We start from the raw sequence: 15,223 nt of genomic DNA, 5'->3' as shown, positions 1-15,223 counted from the left end.
AAATCATGGCATTTGCAGGAAAATAGATTGAGTTACATAAGATAATGCTCAGTGAAGTTAGCCAATCCAAACAAACAAATGCTGAATGTTTTCTCTGATATAAGGAGGCCAATTCATAGTGGGGTAGGGAGGGTACTGTGGAAGAATAGATGAACTCTAGGTAGGGCAGAGAGGTGAGAGGGGAAGGGAGTGGGTATGGGGTTAGAAATGATGGTGGAATGTGATGGACATCATTATACAAAGTACATGTATAAAGACACAAATTGGTGTGAATATACTTTGTATATAATCAGAGATATGAAAAATTGGCTCTACATATGTAATAATAATTATAATGCATTATGCTGACATATATAAATAAAAAAAATGATTAAAAAAATAAAGTAACACCATATCCTGGAATGTTAGAAATACAAAAAAAAAAAAATGGAGAACAGGCATGTTGGGCTCTGCTTGCTGAAGCCATTTCCTACTTTTCTGTTCAGGCCCAGAGAGCAATTAATGCAGGATTAAGGAATTGCAGTTTACTTGGCAAAACCAACAGAAATCATTTTTTAAGAACTTGTCCAGAATATCCAAAATGGCAGAGTAGAGGAGATACAGTTTCTGGCTGCTCTGTGCATGAATCTGAGAAAACAGTCAGATGGCTTCTCCACAGGCTTTCGCCCTGATGGATCACAGCATCTCAGAGCGTGTGACAGGACCCCATACAGAGGATTTTCACAGAATCCACCAGAGCTTCCAACACCAAGCAGAACCCTGAGCCTCTGTGTTCTGGTGAGACTCCAGACTCGGGTCCCAAGGGCCACAGTTTGAGCACAGGCCCAGCTCTCAAGAGGGAGAGCAGAAACACCAAATCAGCACCTCGGCAGAGTGGCAGACTCCAGACTACACTCTGCTCCCATGCTGGTCATCCGACTGCGTTCTAGCCACAGCACGAGGACATCCCAGCTGCCCCACCTGGCCAGACACCCCACCTCACCAGACACCCCAAAGTTGGAAACAGATGAACTCCATCTTGGAAAACTTTTCTCACCATCTTTTGGTGGGCATGGCTACCAGCACGGATCTGGATCTGCTACTGAACAGGTACCTGGTTTCCAACTCCCCCTCCCCCAGCTGTGACTCCCCCTCCCCCAGCACAGTGACCATCAGCACAAAAACAGCTCTCAGTAGAACAGGAGTGCAGTGCGGCCAGGGTGCTGCCCACCTGGCACTATCTGAGGATGGAGGGCAAGAGGGCAGAGGGCAAGAGGTCCCGCAGCTGAGACCTGATAAGCAAGAGAGGGGAGGAATCTAAAAACTGGGAGCAACTCAGAAAGACCAAGATTAGGAAAGCTCCAGGCAAGAGAGGGAGAGCTCTAGTCTTCTCACATGGGTTACCGACACCATCCTGAGGGCAGAGACTCAAGCTTGGAATAGACAACTCCACCTACTGGAAGAGAAGAGGAGAAAACTAAAATCTAAGAACATTTTTGTTTGTTTGTTTTTTGTTTTTCTTTGTTTTCTTCTCTTCCATTTTATCCTATTCCTTTCTCATTTACCCTTCCTCCTCTGGTCTTAATAACCCCGATGTATGTGAAACCAAGAATTTTGCATGAAATAGAACTTTAAGAACTGAATCTCCAGAATAATATAATGTAGAGGAATTGCATAAGCCTCCCCCCTTTTCTTTCTCTCTCTCTTTCTTTCCTTTTTATTTTTATTCCTCCCTCTCTTCCTCTTTCATCCTCCTAATTTTTAATATTTTTACTTCTTTTAATTTTCTAAATACAGATATGTGTTTGTTTTTATGCATTCTACTGTCCTCCCACATACTTGTCTACCCTAAATTATCTCCTATCTATTCCCCTGCTACTTAACCCTCTTCATTAGAATTATCCTCCAAATTTCCTAAGTTATATTAACCCATACCCTCACATCTTTTCACCTTAACATAATGTCGTATACCCAACCACCAGTTCTCTGTCTGCCATCAGAAACTGTATACCTTTTATGAAACTACTGATTATATTTTAAATAATAATTGAATCCAACATTTCTAGACATTGAGACTAACTATAAGTGTCTTAATAACAATAATTTACTCATAGGTGATGTGTTGTTGATATTGGGAAATGTCAACTTTGTCCTTCCCCACAAAGGAGGGGTCTTGGAGCTATACAAGAACACTACAAATCTATAGGGTAAACACAATAACACACCAGTCCCTCAGAGCGGGAAAGAAACGTGAGCAACATGAAAAGACAAGGGAAAAAAGTACCACAAACAATTCAAGGTAACACACTATTAGAATAATTAACAGAAACAGCAGAAACAATGACAGAGAAAGATTTCAGGATTTACATTAAACAGATGTTTTGGAATCTCAAAGAAGACATTAGTCAACAAATACAGACAGTGAAAGATCACTTTGACAATGAGCTACATAAACAAATCCAAGAAGCAAAATATCACCTCGATAGGGAGATAGGGGTTATAAAAAAAAAACAAGCAGAAATCCTTGAAATGAAAGAAATAATAAACCAAATTAAAAACACAAATGAGAGCATCACCAGCAGAGCAGAAAACTTAGAAAATAGGACATCAGACAACAACGGCAAAGTATATCATCTTGAAAAGAATGAAGACCGCACAGAGAAAATGATAAGAAACAACAAGCAGAACATCCAAGAAATATGGGATAGCATAAAAAGACCAAATTTAAGAGTTATGGGGATAGAGGAAGGCATAGAGGTCCAAACCAAAGGAATGAGCAATCTGTTTAATGAAATATTATCAGAAAACTTTTCAGACATGAAGAATGAAACAGAAATCTAAATCCAAGAAGCCTACAGGATGACAAACGCACAAAATCACAACAGACCCACACCAAGACACATTATAATGAAAAATGCTTAACATACAGAATAAGGAGAGAATTTTAAAAGCCACAAGAGAAAGAAATTGGATTACATATAGGGGTAAACCAATTAAGATAGTGGTAGATTTTTCAACACAGACCCTGAAAGCTAGAAGATCCTGGAACAACATATTTCAAACTCTGAAAGATAATGGATTCCAACCAAGAATCTTGTATCCAGCAAAAGTAAGCTTCAGATTTGAAGATGAAATGAAAACCTTCCATGATAAACAAAAGTTAAAAGAATTTACAGCTAGAAAACCAGCACTACAAAACATCCTTGGCAAAATATTTCATGAAGATGAAATGGAAAACAACAATGAAAACCAGCAGAGGGAGGTAGTGCACTAAAAGAAAAACATCAAAGAGTAAAACCAAGTCAAGTTAAATTACAAAAATAAACAAATGTGGCTGGAAATACAAACCAGGTCTCAATGTAACCCTGGATGTTAATGGCTTAAACTCACCAATCAAAAGACATAGGCTGGCAGATTGGATTTAAAAAAAGATCTAACAATATGCTGCCTACAAGAGACTCATTTGATAGGAAAACTCATACACAGGCTAAAGGTGAAAGATTGGAAAAAATCTTACCACTCACATGGACTGTGGAAGCAAGCAGGGGTCTCTGTACTCATATCAAATAAAGTACACTTGAAGCCAAAGTTAATAAAAAAGGATAAAGATGAACATTACATACTGCTCAAGGGAACCATACACCAATAAGACATAACAATAATAAATAATCATGCAGCTATGTTCATCAAACAAACTCTTCTCAAGAGTCAAACTGACCACAGCAAAATAATCTTGATGACTTTAACACACTTTTCTTACCACTGGACACATCTTCCAAACAAAAGTTGAATAAACCAACTATAGAGCTCAATAACACAATTAATAACTAACTTAGACTTAATTGACATATATAGAATATATCAACCAGCATCAAGCAGATACACTTTCTTCTCAGCAGCACATGGATCCTTCTCAAAAATAGACCACATACTATGCCTCAGGGCAACTCTTAGCAAATACAAAGGAGTAGAGATACTACCATGCATTTTATCAGATCATAATGGATGAAATTGGAAATAAATGACAAAATAAAGAATAAAAATTTCTGCATCACATGGAGACTAAACAATATGCTAATGAATGAACAATTGGTTATAGAAGATATCAAGGAGGAGATTAAAAAATTCTTAGAGGTAAATGAGAACTCAGACACAACATGTGGAAATCTCTGGAACACTATGAAAGCAGTACTAAGAGGACAATTCATTGCATGGAGTTCATTCCATAAAAGAAGAAAAAGTCAACAAATAAATGACCTCACACTACATCTTAAAGCCCTAGAAAAAGAAAAACAAATCAGCAGCAAAAGCAGTAGAAGGCAAGAAATAATTAAAATCAGAGCTGAAATCAATGAAATTGAAATAAAAGAAAACAATTCAAAAAATAGACAAAAATAAAAGCTGTTCTTTGAAAAAATAAATAAAATTAACAGCCCCTTAGCCATGTTAATGAAGAGAAGGAGAGAGAGAACTCAAATTACCAGCATACGTGATGAAAAAGGCAACGTCACAACAGACACTACAGAAATACAGTAGATAATTAGAAATAATTTTGAAACCTTATACTCTAATAAAATAGAAGGCAGTGAAGGCATCAATAAATTCTTTAAGTCATATGATCTTCCCAGATTGAGTCAGGAAGATATACACAACTTAAACAGATCAATAACAAGTGAGGAAATAGAAGAAGCCATCAAAAGACTACCAACCAAGAAAAGTCCAGGACTGAATGGATACACAGCTGAGTTCTACAACACCTTTAAAGAAGAACTAATACCAATACTCTTCAATTTATTTCTGGAAATAGAAAAAGAGGGAGTACTTCCAAACTCATTTTATTAGTGCAATATCACCCTGATTCCAAAACCAGACAAAGACACTTCAAACAAAGAAAACTTCAGACCAATATCTCTAATGAACATAGATGCAAAAATACTCAATAAAATTCTGGCAAATCAAATACAAAAACATATCAAAAAGATTGTGCACCATGAACAAGTGGGATTCATCCCAGGGTTCAACATACAGAAATCAATACATATAATTCATCACATCAATAGACTTAATGATAAGAATCATATGATCATCCCGATAGACGCAGAAAAAGCATTTGACAAAATACAATACCCCTACATGTTCAAAACACTAGAAAAACTAGGGATAACAGAAACATGTCTCAACATCATAAAGGATATCTTCACTAAGCCTCAGGCCAACATCATTCTAAACGGAGAATAACTGAAGGCATTCTCTCTGAAAACTGGAACAAGACAGGAATGCCCTCTCTCACCACTTCTATTCAACATAGTTCTTGAAGCACTGGCCAGAGCAATTAGACATATGAAAGAAATGAAAGAAAGAAGTACATGAACAGAAGAACTTAAAACTAGCACTATTTGTTGACAATACGATTCTATATCTGGAAGACCCAATAAACTCCACCAGAAAACTTCCAGAACTAGTAAATGAATTCAGCAAAGTAGCAAAATGTAAAATCAACACCCATAAATCAAAGGCATTTCTGTATATCAGTGACAAATCCTCTGAGAAGGAAATAAGGAAAACTACCCTGTTCACAATATCCTCAAAAAAAAAATAAGATACTTGAGAATCAACTTAACAAGAGAGGTGAAAGATCTATTGAATGAAAACTATAGAGCCCTAAAGAGAGAAATCAAAGAAGACCTTAGAAGATGGAAATATCTACCTTGCACTTGGATAGGCAGAATTAATATTATCAAAATGACCATACTACCAAAAGTACTATACAGATTTAATGCAATTCCAATCAAAATCCCAATGACATTCTTCATAGAAATAGAAAAAGCAATCATGAAATTCATCTGGAAAAATTAAGAGACCCAGAATAGCTGAAACAATCCTTAGCAGAAAGAGTGAAGCAGGTGGCATCACTATACCAGGCCTTAAACTACACTACAGAGCAATAAGAGATGAAAATTGTGGTATATATGTGTATTAAGAATTATAATGCAAAAAAGTATGTTTAAAGGAATAAATTGACGTGAACATACTTTATATAGAGGGATACAAAAAATTGTGCTCTATGTGTAATAAGGATTGTAATGCATTCCACTGTTATTATATATTTTAAAAAATAATAAAATAATAAAAAATAAACAAAAAAATTTATGCTGGGAAAACTGGAATTCCATATGTGCTAGAATGAAATTTAACCCCTATCTCACCCTGTACATAATGCAAATCAAAGTGGATTGAATGTCTAGGAATTAGACCAGAAATTCTGCACATACTTGAAGAAGGCCCAACACTGCTTCATGTTTGCTTAGGAACCAATTTCCATAACAAGATTGCTAAAACACAAGGAGTAAATTAAAAAATCAATAAATGGGATGACATCAAACTAAAAATGTCCTTCATAGCAAAGGAAAGAATCAAGAGTGTGAGGAGAAAGAGAGAGACAGAGACAGAGACACTGCATATTGGAAGAAAATTCTTTATCACCTGCCCCTCAGGTAGAGTGTTAATTTCCAGGATATACAAAGAACTAAAAAGAAATTAACACTAAAAAACATAACTCAATCAAGAAATGGGCAAAAGACACTAAATGAACTTCTCAAAGAAAAGAAAAAAGAAATATGAGCAGTCAACAAATATATGGAAAAATGTCCATCATCTCTAGCAATTAGAGAAATGAAAAAAAAATACACTGAAGATCTTGTTTCACTCAGTCAGAATGGCAATTATCTAGAATACAAGAAACAATAAATGTTCGTGAGGATGTAGGGAAAAAGATACAGTCATACATTGCTGGTGGGACAACAAATTGGTGCAACCATTATGGAAATCAGCATGGAGATTCCTCAGAGAACTTGAAATAGAACCACCATTTGACCCAGCTAACCCACTCCTTAGTTTATACCCAAAGGACTTAAAATCAGCATACTACACTTATGCAGCTACATAATGTTTATAGAAGCTCAATTCACAATAGCGGAACTATGGAAGCAATGTAGATGCCCTTCAACATATAAATGGATTAATGGTATATATACACAATGAAATATTAATCAGCCTTAAAGAAGAATGAAATTATGGCATTTGGAGGTAAATGTATGGAACTAGAGACTATTATGCTAGGTGAAATAAGCCAATCCCCCCCAAAACAAAGGCTGAATGTCTTCTCTGATACGAGGATGCTAATTCACAGTGGGGGCATGGCTAGGATACAATAGAGGTAATTTGGATTAGCCAGAGGCCAGTGAAGGGTGGGAAGGGTCTAGGGGTAGGAAGGATAGTAGGATGAATTGGACAGTACTGGTGTGATTCCATATCATGTACAACCAGAAGAGTGAGAAGTTATACTCCATTGATGTCTGATGTGTCAAAATGCATTCCACTGTCATGTATAACAAATAGAACAAATAAAAAATTACCTAAAAATAACTGGGTAAACTGCAGAAAATCAATAGAGGGACAAGAGCAGGGGATAAGGAAAGGGAAGGAGAGGCACTAGGGTCCTAATTAGAATAAAATATGTACCATGCTTTTATAATTCTACCAAAATGGATTCAGCACATATAAATAAAAAGAACCAATAAAATAAGATTTTTTAAAAGATTTAAAAAGTTTTAAGCATGATTCTTAATTATTTCCTTGATAATTAAAAGTAAATAGAAATCTTACCATATTTTTTTAAAATACTGCAATAGCCCATGTGCAACTCTTAGAAAATTTTCACCTAGGACTGGGGTTGTAGCTCAGCGGTAGAATACTTGTTTATCATGTGTGAGGCACTGGATTTAATTCTCAGCATAACATATAAATAAGTAAAATAAAGGTCCATTGACAACTAAAAAATATTTTAAAATGTTTTTTTTTCACTTAACTTTTGTTCCTATTGTATTGCTTAATGTTGGAGTAGTTTAAAAAATGTCAGGGTATACCTGTGATATATCATCAGGATATATCCTCTGTGATGTAGTGTACATGATAGACATATAACAAAGAGAGGCAATCTTGTAAGTATTGAAAATTAATTTTGAGGAGACATACAGTACAGTATACCATAACATGCTACTTGAATCTGCAAGAAGCAATTTTTATTAGTCATAACGATATAAACACTATTCCTGTAATGATATAAGCACTCTCCTATAACTGCAAGTTCTAAGATAACTATTTTGGAATGATGAAAGGAGGTAGTCGTGGGGAGCTGGGCAATGCTCATCTGCAACCTCATCTGCAACCTGTGGTGGTTAATCCTGCCTACAACTGAGAAGTCAAAATAATAGTCAAACATAATTATAAAGTTGGAAGAAATATAATAACATAAAGTTGGGGTGGTTATCTCTGAGTAGTAGGACTGGGGAAAGTGGAAAGGGTGAGAGTTCATGATGAATATTTTGCTCTTTGATGTGTAAACTTTAAACACTCACTATTCTCTCAACTGGTAACTTTCTCCTGGATGAGCACCCCGATATATCCCATGTGTAACAGTGTTGAATTAGGTGTCCCTTCTATGTTACAACAGCGAAAACATGCTTGCCTCTCTTTGCCCTGTTTTGATTTCCACATTTTAAGTAAGTTTATGTGTACATGATTTTCATTTATCTTTATCAGCATTATGTTTTCAGTCTGAGAAATGACATCTTTTGTGAACCACAGAAAGTTCTCATCTTTCAACTTGTATCATGAAAAATAGCACATATAAAAGTATATAATATATATTCATTGAAAACAAGAAAAGATAATAAAGTCTACAGCCATGTACCCCCTCATGCATGATAATAATCAAAATTACTCAAGAAAAGAAGCATTGTATCACCTTCATTCCTTATTGTGTCATCTCTAAGTCTAGTTGTCTGGCTGCTTCAGAGGAAAGCTGATGATTTCAACTTATGTATTTTGCTTAATGTAGCCACAGTTTTTGTTCCATGTAACCAGTATTTTGAATTATATAAATGTGAGTTAGTAATTGAACTATGTGAAATTTCAAAATATACCTTAGATTTTTTTTGTAGCTTTATTACCAAAGAAATAAATGGGTTCATTTCTGCATCAGTTATTCATTTTTGTATAAATTCTTGCAGTATCTTTGTGACTTAAAATAGCAAGAAGTGGTGTCAAAAGGAAAATGACCTCAGGAGAAAAAATCAAGTCCAATGTGCACACCGATAGCATTTGATCTTAGGGTCAGGCTCCAATCAAGGATACAACAGTTTTTTCAGAGCTCAGAAAGATGTTGGAAGGTGACCTGAAGATTCTCTTACTCAAGCCAAGGGGCTTCAAAGAAGTGAAGATAAATCTATCTTCAAGGAATTGTGAATATGACTTGCTTCCATTCGTTGGTTCAATGGGGCTCAGTTGGGTGATAGTGCTGCTTCATGTGCTTTTGTTGGAGTAACTTCTATGATTGCATGTGTCTTGAGAGCTTTAGTGGGCTACAGTGTCTGAGATGACATCATTTACATGTCTCTTGACTCAATGGTGCTATCTGAAATGGCTGGAAGCTGAATGGGCTTCTTTCTCCATCTGAATGGATGATTGTAGACTGAAAGCAGAAGCTGTCAGAACTCTTCGAAGATGGCTGGCCATAATGGACACACTGTCACTTGTACACATTTTATTAGATAAAGGAATCAAAAGCAAGAGCAGATTTAAGTTAAAAGGCCACCCTGGATTTAATAAAGGGGAGTACGGGACTCCACTTTTGGTTGGAAGAATGGATTATGTATAAGTATTTGGAAAGAATAACCTTCTTTAAAAATAATCTACCATAGTCTTCCCTCTGTCCGGCCATAAGAATTCATATCCTTATCTTGCACGAAACATTCTCACTTTTCCCCCAAAGTCCTATATCTTTATGGCATCACCTCAAACTCCTGGATCTTCTCACCTAAATCTGATTCAGATCTGCATGTGTCTCCTGACACATAGCTCCACCTAATCCCAAGACCAGTGACCTGTGAACTGAATAGCTTCTCACATCATCAACTGACATACCATTATGAGGTAGAGAGAGAAAAAAAAAATTGTACTGGACATTCCCAGTTAATAAGGGAGTGGGTGGTAATAGAGAGCACATAGAAATCTGAAGTCTATCTCTCTGAAATTCTGAACTCTATCTGAGCATATATTATTGGGATCACTTACTTCCTGAGCAGAGAATATTTGTTTTGATTATGGTCCAGTTGCTCAGGTCTGTCCTCATGAACTAATTCATTTTTCTTTGATACTTGTCTCTGAATCCCCATCTTTCATTTCCCTAGTAAGATGGCCTCCGTTTGTACTTAAGTACCTGATACTACCTGATTTCTGCTTGCACTAGATTAGGAGCTTAGGGGCATGCTTTTTCTTATGCACTCTCTCTATCCCTTTTACTCTAAACTGTCAGGACTATTACTAGTAAAATTTAAGACTTGAATATTTTCTAAAAATCTTGTTCAGATTTATGTCATGATCATATTCATATTCTTGGAGACAGTTTCTCTTAAAGAATGTAAAGTTTCCTAGAAGAATGTCTCAGCTTCTTGAAGACCTTTGGCCTGACTGAGAGCATCTATAGATCATTGCTCTACATCTTTCTGAAGTCTAAAGAACCTGGTAGTCACATTCTTGATTGGAGACTGACCCTGAGAGCAGACATTATAAGGGTGCACATTGGACTTGAATTTTTTTTCCTCTGAGGTCATTTTCTCTGTGATATATTTTTAGCTACTTGGAGAGACTGTTCTGGGACTTTTATACTTACTCTTTGTTCTGCTTGAAAACTAAAGAATTTCTCATTTAAAACAAATTCCTTATAATATCCTTATGATTAAACTAAAATAAGTGAGACTCGGTATTCTTTAGGGGAAATCTTCTTAGCCAACTTCATAATTTCATGAGGTACATTTTCTATCATCCATGCTATTGCCAGAGAAATTATTACAAAAATTCTATAATGATAACATTGGTTGTGCTTCCTATAGCACCTGGTAGCAATTTCTTCAGTCTTTCCAGCCGTGCCAACAATATCCATGAAAACTTTCCAGCCTCTGCCTACCTTGGAAAGGGTATTTTGGCTCCTGGAAAGACAGTACTCCACTTCCAGTATCATTTCTTTTGTATTAGTTATCCATTTATGCAATGATGTGGAAACAAAACTACTGTCCATCAATAGCAGCATAAAGTAATAAATGTTATTGTAGATCACATATGTGATGATTCAAAATCATGGTGGATTGTGCAGAGTGTTAAACTATAAAATGCATGAAGGTCAAGGCAATCCCACATACAATCCTTTGTAAGATCAAAATGCTATTTCAAATCTGCCTAACTTACTCAGTGAATGATGTTTGAACAATTGATTAATCACTGGAGAAAAATAATGTTGTTATTATCACACACAATCAATCCCAGAGAGCTTGAATATTAAAAATCATTATATGAAAATATAATAACACTACAAAAATATTCACTTAATTCTGTAACAGAGAGGCCTATGAAGGTCAGAAAAGCAAAGAGCTGAAATAATGAGTTGTTGGATTAGAACACATGAGAACTAAGTGCTTCCATATTAAAAACACAAACACAATTAAAAGGCAGAAGACAGTAGAACATGTATACACAACAAAAGACACAAAAGAGCAAATATCAAAATATATTGAGTGTTTGAAAGTCAATAAGCCAACAGATGACTCCCCTGATAGAAGACCATAAAAGAAATAGGAATTTCAAAAAGAAATGAGAACAGTTAAAACACACACAATTGTTCAATTTTACTGGGAACTAAAATTGAATATTGTAAAATGAAACAATAAGAATTCATTTCACACACTTCAACTATGCTTTAAAAATCTCTCTGTATTAAATATGTATTCCCTGGTGTTTGACAAACTCTTTGATTTGAACTCTGCTGGTGGATAGGTGTACTGGATAGAACAAAAACACCACGAAGGCCAATCCTTTCTGCTTCCATGTGAACTTCACACTTCCCATTCTGAGAATTAACAGTTCAATTAGTAATAAGAAAGTATGACATAAGATTTGTGCACAAAATTATGGTCAAATATGATAATAGCACGTGTAGAATAACTAAATGCCAGCTAATAGAGCCACTTAAGTAATATTAAAATACATTTAGGAAAGCATCTGGTAAGATATATCCCAAAATATTTGCAGAGGTTAACTCTGGACATGATATTGCTCTTCTTTTTCTTTCTTATTTATTATTATTTCCTAAAATTTATAGGAATATTATAAAGGTAACTTTCTCCCATTAAAGTATGTGTAAATATTTCGAGCATTAATTTAGAACCCATTTAGAACCTTACAGATATACTTACTCTCCCAGAAAAACAATCTCAGTGTTGATTTCCCCTGACCTGTGACGTAGAAAATTCCTCAGGAAAGCGGTCACACTGTCTACAGTGATGTTTCCACAGACTACAATGAACCTAGGTAAGAACAGTAGACAGAAAGGTCATCTGAAGAACAAAAGTACAATGGGGAGTGGATTCCCCATATCCACAGGGAGTGGATTCCAAGACCCCCAAAGATACCAAAATTTGCAGATGCTCAAATCTCTCATATAAAGTGATATATTGATAGCATATAACTCAGCAGATTCTCCTGTCTACTTGAATCATCATTTGATTACTTATGATACCTTATACATTGTACATGCTATGTAAATAGTTAGTACACTGCCTTTACCTCCCTGAATAGGTTCATAGTTTGCTATGGAACTTGTACTCCCATTGCAAATAGTTGTTCAGGGAATAATGACAAGGGAAATGTATGTCACATGTTCATTTTTTATGCAATTTTCTACCAGTAGTTGGTAGAATCCACTGATTATAGCTTCTTATTAGGTCTTAGGGATGACAATTAGCTTAACCCTGATTACAAATAAATTTAGATTTTAAATCCTCAGATTTTTTAAATAGGAACACAAAGAGCTGCATCTCCAATGTACAAAAGCACCAGACTTCTGTGGTCTTCTAGCTCATCTCAAATATGGCATGTTTCCAAACCACTGAATTGCATGTAGTTTTTCAGGAGCACAATCATTGCTAGATTTATTGTAGCTATTTATGACTTATAATGGATTTCTCATTCAGTTTTTCTCCCTTGGATTTCTGATGCTCTGATATAGACTTTTTTTTTTCATTGAGGAACTGAGGCTCAGAATGGTTTAATTCACTTTTCCATAGCAAATGGGAAATATTGTTGTTGAGCTGGTCTCCTATTCTAGATCAGTTCCACATCTAAAATTATCAGGTATATAAGACAAAATAAGCCATATGGAGAGAAATCTAAGATAGGTACAGAAATAAATGTTTTCAGGATGAAAAACAGCCATCAATTTTCTTAGGCTTAGCATATTTGCAAAAACTATTTCCCTATTAATCATTTAAGAAAATGGAAGGAATAATTCTAGCCTAAATTAATCTAAAACTTCCTAACCCTAGTGGCTGATATTTCATGCATTTCATATGCCTTTTCTGAGATGAAAAGTTTCGGATTTTGAGACTTTGGCTTATCTGGTTTATTCCATTACTTTATATTAGTTATTTTTCATTAATTTCAACATATATTTCCTTTTCTATTTATACTTCTTGGTCAACAAAGGTTTTTTTTTAATCAAATGTGTTAAGAAATCTCTCCAAAGGGATTAATCTCCAATGTGCCTTTTTATTGTGGGGACTAAATGAAAAACAATTATATTACATTTAAGGTCTCCAATGCCTTCTTTTCTTCATAGATGTGAAAAATAGTAATGGAAAAAAAGGTAACGTAAGTTAAGAAGAAAATAGAATAAAAACACTTCCACATATAGTTTTCCTCCTTGGAATAAATAGTCATAACTTAGACAAAATCAATAATTTTAGAAGCACTGTAGAAGGAGGTAAAAAATTGTTCTTCACTGTAGCAAATCTTTGCCCAAAAAATGAGCTCCAAGTGGTTTAGGGGAGTTTTACCTAAGGCAACTCAATTACCTTAATTATTTTAAGTTTGAATTGTGGCTTTAACTTTATCCATTATGTAAAGTTTGCCAAAAGTTCACCATATGATGGAAATGAATGAGACAATTAGTAACACAAGAGATTAGATAGTGATAAAGAATGTAGATTTGGATTAGATAGTGGAAAGTGAAGGAGGAGAAGGAATATGAGGGAAGAAATGATAGTAGAATGAATAGGACATTACGACCCTTTGTGCATATACAACCAGAAGAATGAGAGGTTATACTCCATTTATGTGTGATGTGTCAAAATGAGTTCTACTGCTATGTATAACTAATTAGAACAATCCAAAATATTTAAAAAGAATGTAGAAATATTGCCAAAATCACTACTATTTATTGACAGTGGATTATAACATTATCTGTTATTTTAGTTCTACATATTTTTGGAATAAAAATGGAGTCACTGTGTTTAAAAGAAAGAAAGAAAGAAAGAAAGAAAGAAAGAAAGAAGGAAGGAAGGAAGGAAGGAAGGAAGGAAGGAAGGAAGGAAGGAAAGAAAGAAGGAAAGAAAGAAAGAAAGAAAGAAAGAAAGAAAGAAAGAAAGAAAGAAAGAAAGAAAGAAAGAAAGAAAGAAAAGAAAGAAAGAAGGAAGGAAGGAAGGAAAGAAGGAAAGAAAGAAGGAAAGAAAGAAAGAAAGACAAGAAAGAAAGAAAGAAAGAAAAGAAAGAAAGAAAGAAAGAAAGAAAGAAAGAAAAGACAGGAGGTAATGAAGGAGCAGTTTCTATGCAAAATTACAAGATAACAGCTATCACATAAAACACTCAGACCACAACCTGCACAAGATCCCCCAAAACCTTGCACAAATAGTGCTTCTACAGGGGGATCTGAGTGACAACTGTCTATTCAACCTCACACTGGTACCACCCCTTTATTAGTCTTTGTAGCCAATAATTATTTTTCAATATTTCTTCTGTAGTCCCCTACTTATAACTGTTTATTTTTTATCTGGTGCTCAAAAGCTTTTCCTACCTCAGCCTCTCAAGAACTTAGTAGCACAGGCATGACCCACTGTGATCAGCTTTCATTTCACCTTGAAATCATCCTTTACCTCCTTCAATATGCTCATAGTTTGCTACAGAAAGTGTATTTCCATTGCAAATGTCTTCTATTCCCAATTAAATGTCAGTATTCTTTGGAGAATCCCTGCCACTCTATTATTTAGGTTTGCCTACTTGATTTAATGTCCTTATAAGTGTCTATATAGTAGTTTGTATCAAATATTTATTTGTATGGTATTGATTCTAGTACAGT

The 15,223-nt window shown here is 35.1% G+C and overlaps 1 protein-coding gene across 1 annotated transcript in view; it reads right to left on the bottom strand.

The window, feature by feature from the left end:
* Positions 1 to 15,223, bottom strand: part of Kcnu1 (potassium calcium-activated channel subfamily U member 1) — a 167,076-nt gene that overhangs the window by 105,926 nt on the left and 45,927 nt on the right. Inside the window, exon 10 of the mRNA XM_078031345.1 lies at positions 12,288 to 12,398. Coding sequence (XP_077887471.1) covers positions 12,288 to 12,398 — 111 coding nt within the window. The remainder of the gene's footprint in view (positions 1 to 12,287; positions 12,399 to 15,223) is intronic.

Source organism: Ictidomys tridecemlineatus, chromosome 14 (genome assembly GCF_052094955.1).
Source record: "Ictidomys tridecemlineatus isolate mIctTri1 chromosome 14, mIctTri1.hap1, whole genome shotgun sequence".
Lineage (NCBI taxonomy): Eukaryota > Metazoa > Chordata > Mammalia > Rodentia > Sciuridae > Ictidomys > Ictidomys tridecemlineatus.
Note: the sequence above shows the minus strand (reverse complement) of the source record. Positions and strands in the feature narration are given on the sequence as shown.